The 20,745-nt window shown below is 38.3% G+C and overlaps 1 protein-coding gene across 1 annotated transcript in view; it reads right to left on the bottom strand.

The window, feature by feature from the left end:
- Nucleotides 1-600: 600 nt before the first annotated feature.
- The window catches only part of SLC5A12 (solute carrier family 5 (sodium/monocarboxylate cotransporter), member 12), a 52,921-nt gene continuing 32,776 nt past the window's right edge, over nucleotides 601-20,745 (bottom strand). The window contains exons 10-15 of the mRNA XM_012649604.1: nucleotides 17,591-17,658; nucleotides 12,533-12,619; nucleotides 9,711-9,877; nucleotides 7,406-7,509; nucleotides 2,885-3,012; nucleotides 601-762 (exon numbers count right to left, since the gene is read on the bottom strand). Of these exons, the coding sequence (XP_012505058.1) occupies nucleotides 613-762; nucleotides 2,885-3,012; nucleotides 7,406-7,509; nucleotides 9,711-9,877; nucleotides 12,533-12,619; nucleotides 17,591-17,658 (704 nt within the window). The 3' untranslated portion in view covers nucleotides 601-612. The remainder of the gene's footprint in view (nucleotides 763-2,884; nucleotides 3,013-7,405; nucleotides 7,510-9,710; nucleotides 9,878-12,532; nucleotides 12,620-17,590; nucleotides 17,659-20,745) is intronic.

Below are 20,745 nucleotides of genomic sequence, written 5' to 3'. Positions count from 1 at the left end.
TTAATGACTGGTCTGTTAATGACAATTAATGACTGGAAGAGGGCTGAACGGTAGCAGTGAGGTGATGTTAATTAATGGCAGTTAAGTGTTCCAGTTGCAGCTGCAGGATGGGGGGAGGGTGGCAGGTGGCATGAAATGTGTCTACGTATGTGTGAGGTATGGTGTTGGGGTGAATATCATTCACCTGTTTTATAAATAGTGACAGAGGAACATTTAACATGCACATTCCTCTTCCCCGTCTGCCCCTAAATTCCAATATGTTTTGATGGTTAAAAAACTATTAAAATGAAAGACCTGAAGTTTAATAAGACACGAAGCAAAGAGATTTGATTCCTTGCATGGTGATTAAATCTATTCCTAATTTATTCAAGAAGGAAGTAGTCAGGAATGTCAGGGTCTAACATTTATTGTCACCTGAAATTTGGGTTTTTTTTAAATAATATCCTGAGAAACAGCCATTTTGTTTGTAGTTATAAATAAGTATAAATAGACATTGGACATCCTTGTAGCAATGGCAACTGCACAAGTTTACTAACAAATAGGCAAGAAGTATGTGGGGTACGTTTGTGTGTGCATGTGTGTGTGTGTGTGTGCATGCACACATGTGTTTTCTTAGAAGGGAGTAATCTGGAACGCCATGTTGTTGTAGCTTTTGTCCTTGGGATCATAGCCGGGAACATGGACCAGGCTTTCTCGCCTGAGTCCATTCTGTAAGACAGATTCGGCTCCTTGTTTCCAGGCTCTGCCATTCTCAAGGTTTTCCTGGAGAAAATGGAAAGACACATATTAATGAGACAATCTTGAAGTATTCCAGATAAACATGAGAGAATCTTGCTTAGGCCTTCCCTTCAAAAAATGACATATAAATACAAAAGAAATGCAAACAACTCCGACCCAAGACACTTCCTAACTAATAACTTTGATAATCCATGGAGGTACTATTTCTAATGATAATAATAACAAAAAAGAACAATTTATTGAGCATTTACAATAAATGTGTTGCATGAAGAAATTTATACATCTCACTTTGAATACAGCCATCCTGTGAGATAGTATTAATACCTTATGAGAAGAAACAAACCTGTATCTCAGATGGTGGTGGCCCCTTTCTACCTGTGAACAGCAATGTCTCTTGATAACTGGGGCACCTGTATGTAAACTCCCCTGAAGGCTTCTCAACATTATTTTTTGACAAAGGAGCCCAATAGTGACACACTGAGTATTTCCTCCCACTCTCAACTCAGCCTTGAGAACTGAAGCCACATGTATTAACAGAATTTATTACTTATTCCAGGAAATTCTTACCCAGGAAGATAAGTCCGTAAACCAATAAATAACTTGACCTGTTGTTTCTAGAACTTCCTCAGAATTCACTGATACAAACAATAGATACAGCCAGCTGCCTTCTCAGCAAAATAAATCGTCCACCTAAGTAAACAGTTCCCTTCTCAGAATTATAGATTGTTCAATGGGGCAAACTCCTTGCTTATCAAACCACTGTTTACTTATAAAGACTGACTTCAGGACCCTCACCTGGCTGTGTTCTCCAGTTTTATACTTTCACATCACAGTTTTGCCCAGTTGCGATCAGAACCCTGAATTTAAAGATCGGCCTTCAATCACTTGAGCTAAGAACCCTCTAGATACCTACACCTAACCTCCCCATTCTGAGCCTCTGCCAAGGTGGTGCTCTCTGCTGCAATAAGCGTCAAACTCTGCTTTATGTCATATACATGCTATTCTGGTGCTTTCTAGGGAGGAGAGCTATTGACAACTCAGAAATATATGTAATGTGATATGGGTTAGGAGCCCCTCTCCCAGGGTCCTAAAAGAATAAAATGACCGGGACTAAAAGAGTGAAAATAAATTTGAACTAAAAAAAAACAAAAAAAAAACAAAGTAATACTTTTGCCGTTAATCAAGCTGGGAGGACAGATGCTGATAAGGCCAGCTGTAAACTTAAAGGGAAACATTGCTTCTCCCAATATCCTGCAGTTCTCAAATTCCATAGCAACCCTTTGAGTGATTATTGACCAATGCTGCTCCAGATAGCCGTGTTTTCATTTTCTGCTTCCCTAGACCCCTTTCAGAATCCTTCAGAGGGAGTCCAAACCTTACAAAAGGCACATCCATCCTCCCTCTTGGGAAGGGTGGCATTCCCCAGTTCCGCTGCCTCAAGTCACCAAGTTCAATTTCGTGTAGCTACAGGCTGTTCTTGGTGGTCTTTGGTGAACGAGACCTTAATAATATTTGGACAGTGTCTCTAGTCCTGCCTGACCTAAACACACTTCTTAGTGGGAGAAAGAGAGCTGGGGGAATTGGAGAGTTAGGTCCATCTGATGCTGCTTTGCCTGTAAATTCCCCCAGTGAATCTTACTTTATATTTACACCCCATGGAACTAGAAATGCTTGTGTCCATGTTGCTCTGCGTAATCTGCCCCCTCTTCTCAGATAAGAAAAGTAGAAGTTCAGAGAAACTAAGTAATTTACCCAAGGCAAGTGAGACCTGGAACCTGGATTAAGCCGGGGCTGTCTAGCCCTAAAGTTTATGTTTTTAACAATTATAGTACACTCTGCCCTCTATTTTCTTCCTTTTTTATTATTCTTTTTTATATTTCTCTTAGAATTCACTTTCACAGGGGTTAAAAGGAACTTTGGAAATTGATCACTTACAAACCCAATAATTCACCTCAAAGGCACATTTGCCTATCAACATATTTATGTGCTTAAAAGCTAATCGGCTGGCATAACTCTGAGGTTGAAACCCAGATTCCTTCCAGTTCTAACATTCAGTGCCTTCCCTCCCCACACTCACCCTTGCAGCTGGTTCAAATGGGCAAAAGGGGAATCAGTACGTATTTTAGAAGCTCTAACATCAGCTCACCTGCTCTGTCCCACTGTCATGCTGAACTCCACACCAGCACAGTGTTTTGTATTTCTTAGACCAAAAGCAAAACAAATTGCAAACTGGCCTAATTAATAGTGGTTGAATATTCTCGCCTCTTTCGGGACCTATAAACAAAAGAACAAATGGATTAGATGGTTGCAGGCTTCCAGGATGTCCTTTGAGGATTAAACACTGTCAGCTTGAGAAGTAGGTTACTTTTAGTGTAAGGATGAAAAGAAGCCTGACTGGTTAATAAATAGAAGAAATTGGTTAACTGCCGAAAGGGGTGGGAGTCAGTTTTTAAATATCCACAAATTGTCAGGTCAGGCAAGCTCATGGCTGTAGAGTTAAACAGAGAGAACGTAACATATTTATTTTTAAGTATCAATCATGGAAAACTCTTTTAGTACCCTGTGCAGGCCAACAGAAGGGATATCCAGAATTATATAATGTCTTCCTTTCAAAAAGCTCTTACATTTTTTAGCCAAATAATATATATTCGGTATTTGTAAAATTAGAGTATTTTTACTGTTTCTTCTTCTTTCACCCCAATATCTGGACAAGCAATACCCTCATGTCCTCCCCAGCTACTCTAGACTTTCTCCACACCTCCCTTTCCTATCCTTAAAACATACTTGTTCAAATTTCATTCTTTCACATACTGAAGGGGAACAAGAGTTGTATTGATATTCAAACTAAAATTTAGAGGCTGATTATATCCTCCTTCTAAAACTTTTGCAAATTTTGGTGTCATGATGACTATTCACTAATAGTCGATCTCATTCAATGATAGTCATTAGTCTGATAGCCAGTTTAGTCTAAAGGTCCCTAGAGGGAGTAGTGGAGTACTGGTTATGCACACTGATCAAATTCCTCCCTATGTGCCAGCTACTGTGTCCGTCCACAAACTTTTTCTCAAATTTCTTTCTAGAAATAAACAAAAAAATGTAGATTCTTAAATTTTCAAATTGAAATTTAAGTAATACATTCCCTAACATTTATGTCACCCTGACAAAAGACATTTGACCAAAGAGAATTCTACTACTACTGAAAATATTTATCAATTAGTATCTTCTACGTACTAGGCACATTATACCTAGTTTATCTGTAACCCCAATAACTAGGTACATATTGTTATTCTCATTTAGTGGATAAAGAAATGATGAACTTTTCTACAGTCTAGTGAATGACGGAACTTATGTTTAGTTAAATATATGTGATCTTAAAGCCTGTAATATTCCATTTGCTTTAATATGTTTCTATGTGCGGGTGGGGGAGGAGGTATTCCTCAAACTTCTATCCAAGGGAAACTCTGAATTAGAATTTAAGAATCAGAATTTAATTTGGGACAAAACCATTTTCAGGGTTTCAAACAGAGAAGACTTTTGTCTCTGGACCACAAAAGTATCAAACACTCCAACGGGTAAGTCATCTATTGTCTCTATGAGCCGAACCTGAAGTTTGCTAACAAGGAAATCTTTGCTTCATATGGATTTAGATTCTGTTCCCTTCTAGGGAAAAAAATGCTTTTGGGAGAGAGTAGACAGTAAAGCAAAATAGGGCTATGGTTCTCACAGACATGAAGCTTAAAAATGAAAATGCAACTCAAATTCTCAAATTGGAAGTTCTGCATTTACCCTCAACTGTGAGCTTATAGTCTCTTTCATGAGCAAGACCTTGGAGATTGAGCATCAGTGAACTGTTGAGAAAACTGGTTGAGATCCGGTTTGTCATGAGACTATGGGACTATGGACATAATATGTGAAAAAGGAAAAAGGGGGGTGACACCATTTCCTATAGAGAAGTGGGTTTTTCCTGAGGATGAGTTCATCCTCAGAAAATGAGTTCAGGTTTGAAGAGGAAAGGACACTAGTTGTACTGCAACTTTGAGTGAATTTGAAGAAGGCTCCCCTTCCTCTGAGTAGAATCAACTCTATGCCAAGGTACTGATTCCATGTGCAGAAGTGAAACCTATTAATAGAATCCATCCCCTACTTGTATCCTCTACTGGACACACTTGTGCAAAGCACAAACCCCAAAACCCTATGTAGAAGACATATGCTTAAGTTGGAAGTCCGGAGAGCCAGGTTAGGAGTGGAAAGGATTTAATGGTAGAACATAAAATTTAAGAAGCCTAGAAATAAAAGAATGTCAATGAAATTTCAACAGATAGAGAAGGGGTGTGTGTATATGTGTTTTCTGTGTATGACAGAAGGGAGAGAGAATGAAGTAAGGTAAGGCACATATAAGAATCAGAAATCAGAATTGAATTAGATTTCTCAGCAGCAAACTGAAATCTTGAAGACAATTGAGCTACATCAGATTATCATATAGACCTGTGCAATTGCTGACTATTTAGAAAGTAACCTAGTAGATTTCTCTGACAAGGTCAATGATCCAAGACAAGGATCAACAATTTTTTTTCTGTTAAGGGCTAGATAGTAAATATTTTAGGCTTTGCTGGCCATGAGGTCTTTGTTGCCACTGCTCAACTCCACCTTTGCAGAGTGAAATCAACTGTAGTCAATAATAAGAGAATGGGCATGCTGTTTCTATAAAGTAAAAAAACAACAGGTGGTAGGCTAGATTTAGTTTTATTTTATTAAACCTCTATCTAAGAGATGAAAATAATGGGCTAATATCTAAATGCTTTATATCTGAGACCTGTAGCCTTTTGGTAAATGAGAAAAAAATTTGGTAAGATTCAGATGAGTATAGTCTACTATACTCTGAAAGTGCTAATCAGCGTAGCCATGATTCCATTTGTCAGCATATACAAGTAACATGAATAGTATGTTGTGAGATGCTAGATTATCTAGAGGAAGCAGAATTGAAATCATCACCTATTAAGACCAAGCAAGATCAAGATAAAATATGACATCAGAAGAACAAGCCCACAATAAGCCTCTGTCCTTCTTTACTGACACTATTATACATTTAAACATTTTAAGACTTTTTTTTAAAGATTCCGTGGGTATTAAGAAGGTTTGTCAAGGCCCCGTAGTGACCAAATCTGAGGGCATCTGGTTAGCACTGGGGCCTTATTTGGAGGACAGGGACCAGGAGGCCAGAACACATGGTGGCCAGGTTCAATAAGGTTTCCGAAGATTTGGAGGCATAATTAGACTCTGATAGAGTGTCCCTTTTGGTATTGAGGATATTTTACTAAGACTTAGGACATTCAGAGAAAAATAAAATACAGGGATTGATACTAGAACACTTGTTCATGTTCAAGATGCCAAAGAATTTTCAATCCAAATATAAGTGCTACTGCATCAACACAAGAATATTCCAATTCTGGTGCACATCTGGAAAATACGTAAACTGGCAAGGCACAGGATTTCATGTACACACATTTCCTGCTTTGGAAGGAAACGTTCAGGCAGCTGAAACTTTGGCTCTCTTCTAAGTGGTGACTAACCACTGCACTGATAGACCTACTTGTATCCCACTAGGATCAAGGAAGCCTCCTCTGTCATCAGGGTACTAAGACAAAAATCTAAACAAAATGAATAAACAATCTTTCATTTGAAACCATCCATATAATGAAAAATATTTGGAGAATTATTATATGAAAGACTGGGGTTACAAAGTTTCTTTTCTATTCCTTATCATACCCAAGATCTTCTTAAATTTAGGTGACTGGCTAGTGATATCATGCCCAGGACAATAAGGCATTGGACCTTGCACATAACATTTCTGGTACACAGTCACCAGAAATGTTGTCATTCAGATTTTGTGCTGACTACCCATTGTTCATGGGTATAGAATGGAAATGGAAAAGTAGAATACCTTAATAATTTATTTGGCTAAAATATATACTCCAAGGAGCAAGGGAACAGGAGTACAGGGTGTGCCTATTCCACCCCATTCCATCCCACACTCTCACCACCACTACCAATCCCTCACAGGCTCTGGTGCAGAAAGAACAGTGAACCACCAGAGAGACTACGGCACAAAGCGCGGATGGTAAACACTGGTACCAAAAATGGCTCACAGTGAAGCTGCTCACTGTAGAGAACTGCAGGACCCTAGAGGAGTGGCCTCCAAAAGACAACATAGGCAAAAGCAATAGTATGACTTTCCTCTGCTTTTCTAGCAAGTTAGCAAAGGCTGACCTCATGAGATCATAAGACAGTTAAGGGAAAAACTCCAGGCTCTTACTGAGACAAGAGAAAAGTACCACTCTGAATGTTAAACCCTCTTTACCGATTGTTATACTACAGAGAACTTTTCATACTCAGGCCTCTGGGTGCCATGTGTCAGTCAAAGCATCTTATTTGTTTTTTATAACATTATGAGAGATATTTTAATATATGTTATATATTAATAATCAGATATATAATAATCAGGGAGATGCTTTTGTATGTCACCTTGAAGAAAGTAGACATATCTCTCTGGTAAGAAGGCTTTTTATGGTGCACCTGAAATCAAACCAAAAAAGCCAACCACCTAGTCCACCAATGCATGAAGTAGCCCATATCTTCTTTGGTCCCAAAGGGAGGAATTATAACCAACCTGTTATGAAGCTGATGATTACTCCAGCAACAATGCATCCTAGGCAGCCCACTGCACTGTAGTAAAGGTAGGAGAGCGAGTACCAAGTGTCAGCTATCGCAGGTCTGTGGAGGACAACAGGACATGTCACCAGTTTCAAGCATTCTGAAGTTATGATCCACAGTGACATAACTTCCCAGGGTTCATTTTAGGGCCTGGAATCCCTCAAAACCCCAAAGCTTAACTTTTTGCCATTTGCTTATCTAAAAAAAAAATCAGTTATAGACGATTTGTTCTTTGTATTCCACTCAATCCAATTCATACTTGAATTATAAATATTGCAATGTATATACTGAATTATAACTATAATTATTGCAAGGAGGACTATGTCTTCCATTCCTTCTATATTATTTATCCTTCAGATGTGCATTAAACCCAGATTTAGTGCTAGGAATTATGCAGACATTAGAGATATAAAAAAAGATATATAAAGATGAGAAAACCACAAAACCTATAGGAACTAACAGACAGTCATAAAATGGATTGATCACGCCTTGGTAGAATAGGAGCAAAAGATTATGGGAGCATTTAGAAAGAGTATCAAATCAAGGCTGATGTGTGAGATGATATCTCAGCTCATTTTTAGAAAACAATTAGTAGTTAATTGAACAAAGAGGGTAGTCAGGGCCAAGATTTGGCATTCCAAGGAAAGAGAATAGAATAAGTACAGGCAGGAGAGAAGAAACAGCATGGGGTGGACTGGTAACTACAAATAGGTTGATATTGTTTGTCCATAAAATTTATGGAAAAAATGAAACTCAGAGGCAAATGAAAGTAGATAATGGAGTGCCTATTTGAAATCCAAGTCAAAATATATTTTGTGAAGAACTGGGGGTGGGGGCCTAATCTGGCACTTGAAAGAGGAACAGATTAGGAGAGAGTAGAAATAAAGATTAAAAAACATTCCTATAAAAATTATAGTTTAACTAAAGACCCAAAGGTGGGAAAGAGTAGAGTATACATAAGGTAGAAGAGACAGAATTTAGAGTAGAAAGGGAAGGGTAGGTAATAACATTGGAACCATAGAATAGCTTCCAGTTTTGTAAGATACTTAGTTCCAAGATAAAAAGTTTGTTCTTTATTCTGTAGGCACAGAATGATTGAAGTTATCTCCATGTGGCAGTCATGAGTTCAGAAAGGTGCTTCAGGAAAATAATCCTAGCAAGTGCTTGGATAGAATCTATTGGATTAAAAGGGAAGAGAAGAAAGAGAGAGAGAAGTGGAGGAAACCAATAGGACAAATAGGATATTTTCACTTTTCTTGGCTTCTTAATGATGAAACTAGCCACAAGATTGACAAGGACAATGGAAAGGAGAGGCTATGCCAGGCCTAGAGAGATCTTCATAAATGTTATTTGCCAAATTATCTGGCAAGTTTTAGAATGCTGGACCCAGAGGAAATAACCAGTATAGGGAGAGCGTTGATACGAATCAGAAAAGGTCTACTCCAAACTGAGGTACCTCTCTGGATACAAGAACCACAAATCCTACGTTTCTAGACTTTTCCCTACATGCAATTAGAATGTGAGAATGGACCTTTATTTAAGTCAATTATAGTACTAATGGCTATGTATATCTTATCTCATTTAATCCTCTCAAAAATCCAGTATAGTAGGTACTAATACCTATGATTTTGTGTCAAGGGCTCTGAGAATTCAAGAAGTGACAAGCTACTAACTTGTCCAAAGATAAAGAGTATATAAATGGTAAAACAAAAATCAAAACCCAGGTATTTCAGATTTCAAAGGCCACGATCTTCCTCCTACACCATAGTATCTGCTGTATTGTGATATCTTTGATCACTTACTCCAGCCAGAAATAGAAAAGGAAATCCTTTGTTAAACCCTGTGTTCATGTAGTTTGATTTAGAAGCCACAGGTCCACAGCAGTACTCCTGACTCGGCTCCATAATCATCCTCTTCATTGCCCACAAACCTCTTCTTCTCAGATCCTTTATTCTTTTCAGGACATATAGTCCTCATACCCACCCACCTATTGTTCAACCCTCCACATTTTTTCTGTTTTGTACTTATACCACCAATTAACTCTTTTTCCAAGTTCACTTTTTTATGCCTGAATACAGAGGAAGGGATATTTGCAGAATGCTGGAGCCCTACATGGCCCTCTTCCGTCCTGGGAACTGCCCAGAGCGATTCTCACAGGGGAGCATGATATGTCTCCTCAGACTTATCCCTAAAGAATGCACCTTCCTGGAGTCTAGTGACCCACTCTGTGGGACTTAGCGCCATATCTAAAGTCAGCGTACCTGCTGGATAGCACTGGAGACATTGTTGCCGTCACATTGGATTGGATACACTGGTCTGTCGATAAAGGCAAGGGCCATGTCTTAGCGGCTGGTGCAGGGTAAACGAAAGCCCCAATGGCCACCCAAAATGACAAGGTGATTCCAGTGAGAAGACCTCCTAACGCACCCTTAATGAAGAAGAAAAAATAGTTAATGAGAGATTTGACAAACCTCTCTGTTGAGGCGATGAGGAGTTCTATGCCTCAGAGATTCTGGCTGTCCAGCCTAAATCTTGGCCACATGTGTTGGAAAAACCCCACTCAAACTGCCTTCATTTCAACTCCCACAATGCAGTTTTATTTAGGAGTAACTTGTTTCTTAAATGAAGACACTGGAGAATTTCGTAGTGATCATTATATTTAGATTTTCAGCAAGAATTTTTGTTCTCTTTTTGGTTTCTTCCTCTGACTACTTAAAAAGCTATTGAAACCTCAATTCTCCATAGGAGAGTTTCAGATTTAAGGGAAATTTCAGATAATGGAGACAATGCCATCATTTTTTCATTGGCAGGTACTATACAGAAATTCCTACTCCCATCTCTCTTCCCAAGTGATTCTGGCAGAGTCCCCTGATTCACAGGTTTTGGAGTTCTTTGTTTGAGTGTATACACTAGCAAGTGTATTTAGTAGTCCTGTCATTTGAGGGTTATATTTCTTGATAAACAGTGAAAGTCAACAAGTCGTTTATCTTGTAAAGGAGACAGAACAGTCTAGCAGAGACCAGGCAGGACCACTGGAAAATAACATCTGATGCTTCTGCTCTGCACTGGATAGCTGAGTCTTCTCTGTGAGAGAAAACAACTTGTTGGCTTCTCCATTTATTCAGGGGGAAAAAAAAAAGAGTCCTTGATAAGAGCAGCAGAATACTTTCTCCTTTATTGTTTGGGGAAATGAAATCAATGTGTGTGATTTGCATACTTGTGCCTTCATCTAAACCAGCAGTCTGCAAATCTCAACTATAAGAACCAAATAATAAACATTTTAGGCTTTGTGAGCTATGCAGTGTCTGTGACAAATACTCAACTTTCCCCCCTTTTATTAACACAAAGGCAATCATAGACAATACCTAAGCAAGAGAGGCTGGCTGTGTTCCCCTTATTTATGGGTACTGAAATTTGAATTTGATGTAATATTTGTATCATAAAATATTATTCTTCTTTTGAATTTTTCCCAGCCATTTAAAAATGTCAAAACCATTTTAGCTTGCAGGCTATGCCAAAAACAGGGGCTAGCTAGATTTGGCTTGAGGCATATAGTTTGCTAACCCCTGGCCTACTAGTAAAAGGCAGATGGATTTCAACTAAAGGGTCAACCCTGGTTGATCCATAGTAGCTGCCTGGAGAGCCACATTGAAACAGATTCTGAGGTTGTATCCACATTCTGTGGGAAGGAGAGTCATGATTAGCCAGTAGGCTCAGCCATGAACAATGAAAAAGGAAGAGGTGATAAAAAAATTATAATATTTACTGTCCTCTATCTAGAACAAGGTGGCTTTCCTGATTAAATAGATGGACTGTAGTGTACTAACATAGATAACAAATTAATGTTTACAGTGCACTGAGATTTTAGGTAGCTAGCTCAGAGGTTTTAAAAATTTTTTTCATATTTAATTATGGGTACATAATAGTTGGCCATCTTTATAGAGTATATGTGATGTTTTGATACAGGCACGTAATGTGCATTAATCAAATCAGGATAATTGGGGTATCCATCACCTCAGGCATTTAACATTTCTTTGTGTTAGAAACATTCCAATTCCACTCTTTTAGTTGTTTTAAAGTATACCCTAACTTATCATAGCTTTTTGTGGCTAGAAAATTGTCTTCTCTCACATTGTCCCTCTGAGGACATAAATATCTTTGTCAACCCCAATATCAGAAAAGTGATTAATTAAGACCACAGGGGAAGTGCTGCAAATACCTACACGCTCACTCCCCATCACTCTCTTTACCTAGCCCCCAAAGGTTTATCTAGAAGGGAGGTCAATAGGGTCAGGTAGCCACAGGGACTTAATCAGGTGACTCGGACTTTAAGGATTACCCTATATTATATACATAAATAAGCATAAAGTTAAGTTTTCTGAAGTCTAAAGATTTTCTAAAAATACATGCATGTGAATGTGTGGATGGCAATTTTGCTAGATTGAGAAAATTATGAAATTTTAAAAGTTTTAGAAGTATGATTATATTATTTTTCCAAATAAATGTTCATTTTGATTTATACTTACTACACGGTCATGCAACCAATATTTACTTGAATATATGCTATTAGCTTGCCAGCCCAGCAAAACGAAGAAAATCCAGCTGTCAGAATATCCCAGGCTCGTTCCTTCTCCCCTACATAAATTAGTTAATTAATTTAATAAAGTTAGTTATAATTTTCTGTAACTATATATAGAAAAAAATGAAATTTACATTTTTTAAATTTGAATTTTTAAAATTGTGTTTCAACTAAACTGTTCCTGAATTTAGTATCTATTTTAAAGTTCATTTTGTGAGCCCTCGATTTAGAGAAGACTTAATTTAAACCTTAAAGAGTCAGCTTTGATGGCACGACATATGGTAGTTCATGACTACCTCTTCCTTTCTTTGCTTTCTGTTTCTAAAAAGACTTCACTGAAGTCAGAGATAGGAGAGCTCAGGTTCTGTTTGATTCTACTGTGGATTCTTTTCCTGGCAAAGACAAATAGCCTTTCTAAATAGGAGTGAGAGGAGGGAGAGGAGAGAGAAAATGGCTGTGCCCAGTCTCAGCTGGGAATGGTGAAGGGGGATGTGGGATCCTTACCTTCCAGTTCACAAAAGGGAATAGGATTCCCAGAGAGAATAACCCCAGTATTGGTCCCCCACACATGCCGTGGATGCTGAGGGCAGCCTGTGGGACAAAGCAGACCAGATGAGCCCCCTACCTCCACTGCATCTGTGGCCTACTGACACCATCCCTCTCTTGGATCTGAGATGAAATTGAATCCTAGTCCTGACTGTAGCATTTCTTAATTATGTGCTTTCCATAAGTCATTTCTCAATTCTGGGCTCAGTGATAAGCATTGCATTAAAATATATATATATGTGTATACACACACACACACATGCACACACATATACATAAATACATATGCCTGTGGATATGTGTGTATGTACATTTATGTGTGTGTATATGTATGTATAGTGGAAACACAGGTAACTTGGATTTGGCTGTAAGTTCAAGCTAGAACTCATTGATTTGTTTATATTCTCGATCTTATCAAAAAGCTTTTTTATCACGTACCAAATAAATACATCTACAACTTATGTTCCCCATCTTACTCAGCTGATCAGCTGTTCTAATTTACTTTGAACAATCCTACCCTTTTGATAACAGTAATTGTCTGTTACCTAGTCCCTGCCATCTTACTCAGAACACCTCCAGGATACCGAAGCATTAAGTTGGGACATTATGGAGAGGTCATCAGACACTTCAAATCCCATTTTGTTCTCTCCCATACTTATGGCTCTCTCTTTTTTGGAAATTGAGGGAGCTTGACAAATATACTTCCATGTCTCTCAGGCTCTAGGCTATTGGCAAGGGACTTTCGTTAAACTAATTCTCTGCCAATAGAAAAGCTTGCACCATGTCCTTCCAACAGTACTGAAAGTATACATGCACTGACATGCAAGCAAGCATGTGCACATGTGTCCACACACGTACCTGCACTCACTGCACGGGCTCACACACACACAAAACTGCTTTCAATGCAGCCCTATCTAATGCCATCAATTCAACTACAGAGCTTTTCCATCAGGGGACTGAGATCAGAATGCTCTAAATATCTTACGTAAACTTCATGTTCATCAGGCTCCACCTATGCACCACCTGGTAAAGAAGAACCTATCCAGGCACGCTAGAAAAACGACCTCATTTAACCCTCACCATTACCCTGTAATAGGTAACACTAACTGAATTTTGTAGATGAAAAACTGACAAAAAACACAGTAAAGGTCTGTTTCCATTTAGAAAATGGCAAAGGTGAGATATAAATCCAGATTGTTCTGTCTTTAAAACCCACATTTTCTCTCCTAAAAGCAGTTTAAAAAAAGCGGGCTGATCGTTTGAGCTCAGGAGTTCGAGACCAGTCTGAGCAAGAGCGAGACCCCGTCTCTACCAAAAAAAATAGAAAGAAATTAATTGGACAGCTAAAAATATATATAGAAAAAATTAGCCGGGCATGGTGGCACATGCTTGTAGTCCCAGCTACTCAGGAGGCTGAGGCAGGAGGATCGCTTAGGCCCAGGAGTCTGAGGTTGCCGTGAGCTGGGCTGACGCCACGGCACTCTAGCCCAGGCAACACAGTGAGACTCTGTCTCAAAAAAAAAAAAAAAAAAGTCAAGAACACAAACTACCATAATGTCCTCCTGCTTTTGTTTAAAGGAGTAGAAGGTTTTGAAAGTCTGTCATTAAAAGTCAGAATATTTGGATCCTAATTATGGCCCTACCACATATAACTGGGGTTTGGTAAACTTTCTCTTATTAACTCATAATCCTTAAACTTCAGGGTTTTTTCTCTATAAAAAATAAAGGTATAGGATCAAGGGGCCTTCGAATACCCTCCAGCTGTAATATAAGTTATTTTTTTCAGAAAGATGGGCTGCAATGCATTGTTATATTGGTATTCCAGGTTAATTTTAAAGAAGTCAATGCCTCAGATATATCCTTTACGAGATGGAGGTAGATAAAAGTAAAGGCTTCCTTTTGTCCCCCAGCATCGATACTTAAATTAATATTCTAGGCAATTCCAAGAATCTTGGCTGATTGATAGCAATAATTCATAGTTGCTGGGGTTGCTGAATTTGGATGCTAATTTACTATTGATTATATAGGAGAGTCAATAAGTTAGCAAAGGTGGTTTTATCTTCCCCTGTGGGGGAAAAAATTGACAATCTCTTATAAAGTCATTAGTCAATATGCTTCAGAAAAAAAAGAATTTCACATGGTCAAAAGGAGAAAAAAATCCAAGATTTTCTGGACTTAAAGATATATATTTCTGTAGCATATAAACCAAACTAATTTTAATTTTTACCTTTCTTTTTGTTGGCATTAAGCATGTTTAATTGGAGGAAGACTTAAAGCTCATCTACTTCAGTTTCTTCCTCAATGCCCACCCACTAAGCCACTCCTGCAAGGAGAAGACAATAGCTTTGTGCTTTGGGGTTGGGGTTGCTTATGGGACCGGGGCAAGACAGTTTGCCAAGCCTTGGCTTTCCCATCTATCAAGTGCGGATTATCATATTTGTTTCCTATTGTTGTTGTTGTTGTTGTTTTTTAATTTTGGTGAGTATTCTATATGTAATCCAAGAGAAAGCTCCGAATAATGTCTAAGCACTGCAGAGTACATGATATGGGCCCCCAAATGCTGACTACTACTGTTATTATCTTATTATTGCTGCTATTAATGTCATCTACCCTGTTAGTGAGCTCTGATTCCTGAGACGTGCCATTTGATTGTTGAGCTATTTTGATGCCTAGAAAGTTTTTTCTTGAGATAAAAATGTGCCTGGGAGTCATTAACAGCTCTCAGCAGAATTAGCTGATTGTCAAGAAGGACCCTCCTCCCAGGGAGCTCTGCAAAGTCACTAGAAAACAGGAGATCTTCGCAGCTGTATTTGACCCCCACCCCCGTCCCCGCTCCACCACTCACTCTGTTATGGTTCTGGGGTCACATATTTCAAGTGAAACAGGTTTCTGTGCTGTAGGATTTCCCAGAGCCTTCAATATGCTCATGTGTGCTGTGGCTCTCTGAGAGTGGAATGCAGTGTGCAGCATGTTCCAAAGTCTTTTGACTTTAGAAATTTTCTTTCTTGGAGCATGTCATAGCATGAGGTTCTCCAGAACACACTTTGTAAAATCCTAAACTAAAACATTAAAAAGACCTTTGTTTAAGGGGCTTAAAGATGCCTCCCCAGCACCAGACATAAGCACACACCATGGGTATGGAGTGGTTTGGGGGACCATGAAATTAAACCGGCTCTATCCCTCACACTATGGGACTTGGTTTCCTGTCTCCATCCCATATGTAAAATCTGAATACAGACATTGTTCCTTTAAATTCAGGAGAGAAAAGCTGTTTGAAAAATTAAATAGGAGAATTAGTTGCCATTCTCTACCCATCAAAGTCAGATGTGTTCCGAGAAATGAGTAGGCCACCTTGGAGACCAATACCTCTCCTAGGAAACAGAAGGTCCGGGTGTTCATTTCTCACCTACCAGCATCTCCTGACCTGTGTGAACTGCATGGCACGCATCTTGACCAATCAAGACAGTGGGCCCAGCACACGCATCTGAACTCAGACAAGCAGGTGAGTGCATCACTCACAACTGTCTCCTTGCTAGAAACACTGGTTTCCACCGTCTTTGGTCCTTGCCTATTCTGGAGCCTCTCATGTGTCAATTGCAAAGGAGCTTGACGTGCAAATATCTCAAGAAGAAAACAATTTGGTGATTCAAATTGTCACCAATTGGACATGATGATACTTCCTTAAGAGTAAATACCGATTATAATAAAGGGGAGAAATCAATGGAGTGTAAGGCCTCAGAGACAACTTGAAAATGTAAGTCCCATGAATGGGAAAATACATCTAAAAAATGTACCTCAGGTCCTAAAGACAAAGCTCACCAATTTGCTAGTTCTTCTGTGTGGATGGGTAGATATCACAGTGCCTCGACACTGTAAAGGGATTGTCAAGCGTCTGTGACAAAATGGTACATTCATAGCTTATTACACAGTCCACTGGGTTTCTAGTCCCACAACTTCTCTTATGTAGACAAGTGAATTACCATGTCACTTAGCCCCTCCAAGGACTTGTTCTCTGAACCTTAAAATAGAAATAACGGAACCCGTGCAAGCAGTCATTGGAAGGATGGAGTAAGATACGCTGCTCTGTGAACTAGAAGTCATTCTATAAACTTTGGGGATTACTATTTATTTGCTCATTCATTTCTTCATTTAAACCACACTATTGAAAACCAATGTCATGACAAGAAAATCTAAAGGATGTTCATATTACACAAAGACACGAGGTAGATTGAGAGGGCTGAAGTAGACTCTGAAGATGTGCTTATCTGATGCTGCTTTGTGAGTTGGACAATTGGGAAAGAAGTAAGGGTTGCTCAGGAGAGTTGGGTCATAAACACGGATCAGCCACTAACAGTGAGAACTTGAGGAGGGTATTTTTACTTTTTTCTGTAATCAACTACAAAATGAAGGTGTTGAAAAAGATTATCCTTAAGGTTCCTTCCAGTGCTGGTATTTTATGGAACTGGGAGTTAGACATAGAGGAGGCAGTAAATAGCTAGAATATAGGTAAAGGTGGGTTTATATCTCAGTTCCATCACTCTTTAACTATGCAATTTTGGGATGATTACTTCATAGTTTTTCCATCTGGAAAATTAGCACATTAATTATAATACCTCTTAGAGAAGTGATGGGGATTAAATGAGGTAATACATTTAGGGCTGTACCTAGATCATAGTAACTGTTACATAAATGTTAATCATTATTATTGTTTGTACTATTATTATTATTACTACTTTTATTTCAAGATCATAAATTCTCAGATCTGGATCTTAGAAGTGTTTCTAATTTTATCACACTGTATCTTGTCACTGTCCCGTTACTAGTTTTAATAGTTTCCCCTTCTGAAAGTGACTTTGGTTGAACTTTTACCTGTATGTTTAGTTGGGACCCGGTATTAGTGAAGCATTAGGTATTAAAAGCCAGCATTAGGGCTTGGAGGATTAGGGAAGACATTAGAAATGAGAGTGGGGGGAAAGTTACTATGAAGTCAAATGCCTGTTTTCGTTCTTTCATTACCTGTACAACACCCCCCAGGAGGGATGCAGCCGCAGCCATACAGGTACACATCACACCAAATAAGAGACCTGAAAGAAAGAAAATGTATGACCATAAGTTTCCTTGAGGGATTCCTGACTTCGAGGGATTCTTTAAGCCCCTGCTCAGAACCGTCCCTGATGCAAGTCCTGTCCAAAGGGATCTCAGTGAGGCAACCTTTCCACTCAGCGTCACTGGCCCCAAGAGGGGCATTTAGGAATCCTCTCTTCCAAAGACACGATTTCTCTCAGAACAGGCAGAATGAACTTGAATCCAGCCTCAAGGGTTTTCTTTCTAGGATTCCAGAAGAAATCTGTCATGTGGAAGCAACATGAAAATGTGGAAAGTATTCAGACTAATCCAGACTAAATTAGTGGGAACTAACTGTAGGTGAGCCACTCACCAGCAATGAGCTGAAAGAGAAGGTAAAATCTCTTTGGGATTCAGATTGCCTCTCATCTCAACATCTGTGCATTCTACCTCACAGGTTTTGCAAATCTGGAAAGATTTCCTGGTTTTTCCCTTTAGTGTTTGATTCATACTACCCTTATGGCCCTTAGTTATGTTACCTAATGATTTGTTTGTTTATATATCACCATAAGGGCCTCCAGAGTACCCTGCTCCTCTAGTATAGGTCTCACTGAATCAATCAGCATGTACATTTTAGTCATCTTTTTAAAAAATTTCTTCTTTTAAACCATCTTTTTAACAGTCATCGTTTTTTATACATCTTTGTTTAAAAATCACCTCAAAGTACATTTAATTCCCATAATAACTCATAAACTAAAAAGAGAGGGAGAGATAGACAAAGAGTTGGAGAGAGAGACAGAAACACAGTAAGAGAAATGAAGAGAAAATGATTTTGTTCATTTTCTTTGAGCATTCTCTGTCAGCTAAATATCCAGCCCAGTTACCAATGTGACCATTAATTCAATTTTATTGAATACTGACCATAGGTTGGACACTTTGTCAGATGCCAGTGCTATAAAATGAGAACTTGATTCCTGTCCCCAAAGAATTCACATTCTAGGAAGGAACTACACAGAAATAAACTAATTTATTCAACAAGTATATATATATGGGCATATGTATTTATACATGTACATATTTTATATACACATATACATTTATGCATACATACATTTAAATGTGTACATATATGTATATATTTATATTTGTATTATACATTTATATATGTGTGTATATATTTATGTATGTATATACACTCAAGAACAGTGAGTGACCAGCATACAGTAGGTACCATGTGTTTGTTGTTGCTATTATTATTTGATTTCAGATTTAGTACATGATATTTTTTATAGAAACTCACTCTTAAAATGAAATTAGACTAGCAACTTTTGATGCTGTATTTTCCAACTTCTCAATAAGACACAGAAAAATAAAGAAACTCACAACAACACTAAAACTCAAGATTGAACAACAAGCACTTATTGAAATTCTAAAATTGTTCTCACTATCTTTAAACTTGATAGATTAGCCTGCAGAAAAAAATGACTGCCCTAACTCTATTGCTCCATGAAAAAGGAGAGCCCCACTTGACTAAAGAAAAGAACAAAAGGCCTATTTTCTCTCTCCTGCTGACTGCCCTTGCTGGGCCAGCAGTTACCTGTGAACGCGACATTCTAGGCAGCCATCCCTCAATTTAGGTGTTCTGCTTTTTTTGTGCTGGCTAGAGAATTGATTCAGTCCTCCTCCCCCAATCCCCCAAAATCTTTGTACTTTGAAAAGATTGCAATCAACAGCTACCTGCAAGGCAGGAAGTTTAGTGGAAATTGGGAGGGTTCCATGGAGACCTGCAGTGTACCAACCCTACAAACAAAGCAGTAAAGGTACGAGCGAGAAAAAACTCCACAGTTGCTGCCAATGCTGAGGATTTTCCCAGAGCTACATTAACTCAGAGGATCAGACAACACAACACGGGCATAAGAGGAATTTCTACCTCAACCTGACATATCCACGTATATCTCCTAGAAATTGGGAATTGTCCTGGTAACAATGCCCATCCACTTGCTATTAGCTCTAACTCAGATAATGAGTAGAATCAAGGCAGTTCAACTATTCAGTTAGCAAACGTGGTGGCCTCCAACTCTCCGTATTCAAGCGTAAGTAAAACAAACAAACAAACACCGAAGAAATATGAAATCTGTGACAAAATGTTGCCAAATAAAAGAATGAGTATATTAACCTACAATCTCAAGTAAATAGTATGCTTTTTAGAAATATTTCACCTTAAGAACTAGAAAATAAAAATATTTAAAAATTGTTTTGACAATCGTGATAGGATGCAAGAATGCATAGACTCAACAAAGCAAAGAAGTACACATCAAGAGAAAGCAAATGAGATGGGAAAAAACAGCAAGATAGGGTGCAACAACAATAAGTTTATCCGAAAATGTATCCAGGTGTGATAAGGAAGAACTACAAGGAAATTAAAAACATGACAGTTGACCAAACAATTCCACTCCTAGTTATTTATTAAAGAGAAATGAAAACATATCCACAAAAAGACTTGTGCAATAGTATTCATAGCAGTTTTATTAATAATAACCTAAAATGGAAACAGCCCAGGTCCGTCAATAGACATAGATGTTAAATAAAACCTGTGGTGTATTCATCTATGGCATACTACTCAGCAATAAAAAGGAATGAACTATAGGTACACAAAACATGTATAAATCTCAAAAACATTATGCTATAAAAGGAATCTACAAAAAAAGACTGCATACTATGTGTGATTCCATTTATATGAAATTCTAGAAGAGGTAAAACTAATCTATGTTGAAAAAAATCAGAATAGTGGTTGCCTCTGAAGGAAAGTAGGAGCAGGTAATAACTAGAAAGGTCATGGGAGAACTTCTCAGGGTGATGGTAATGATTTATATATTGATTAGTGGTTGGGCTACATAGATGTATGCATTTGTCAACACTCAGAAAATTTATACTTAACGTTTGTCCATTTCATTGTAGGTGAATTTTTTGACATTAAAAGAATACTTGAAACGAATATTGAATTCTAATTAACACTATACATGCTAAAATAATTAGAGGGAAGGATGCTGATGTCTGCAATTTACTTTTAATTATGTCAGAAATATAATGGATTAATGGATGGATAC

Source organism: Propithecus coquereli, unplaced genomic scaffold, assembly GCF_000956105.1.
Source record: "Propithecus coquereli isolate 6110/MARCELLA unplaced genomic scaffold, Pcoq_1.0 Scaffold30, whole genome shotgun sequence".
NCBI classification, from domain to species: domain Eukaryota; kingdom Metazoa; phylum Chordata; class Mammalia; order Primates; family Indriidae; genus Propithecus; species Propithecus coquereli.
Note: the sequence above shows the minus strand (reverse complement) of the source record. Positions and strands in the feature narration are given on the sequence as shown.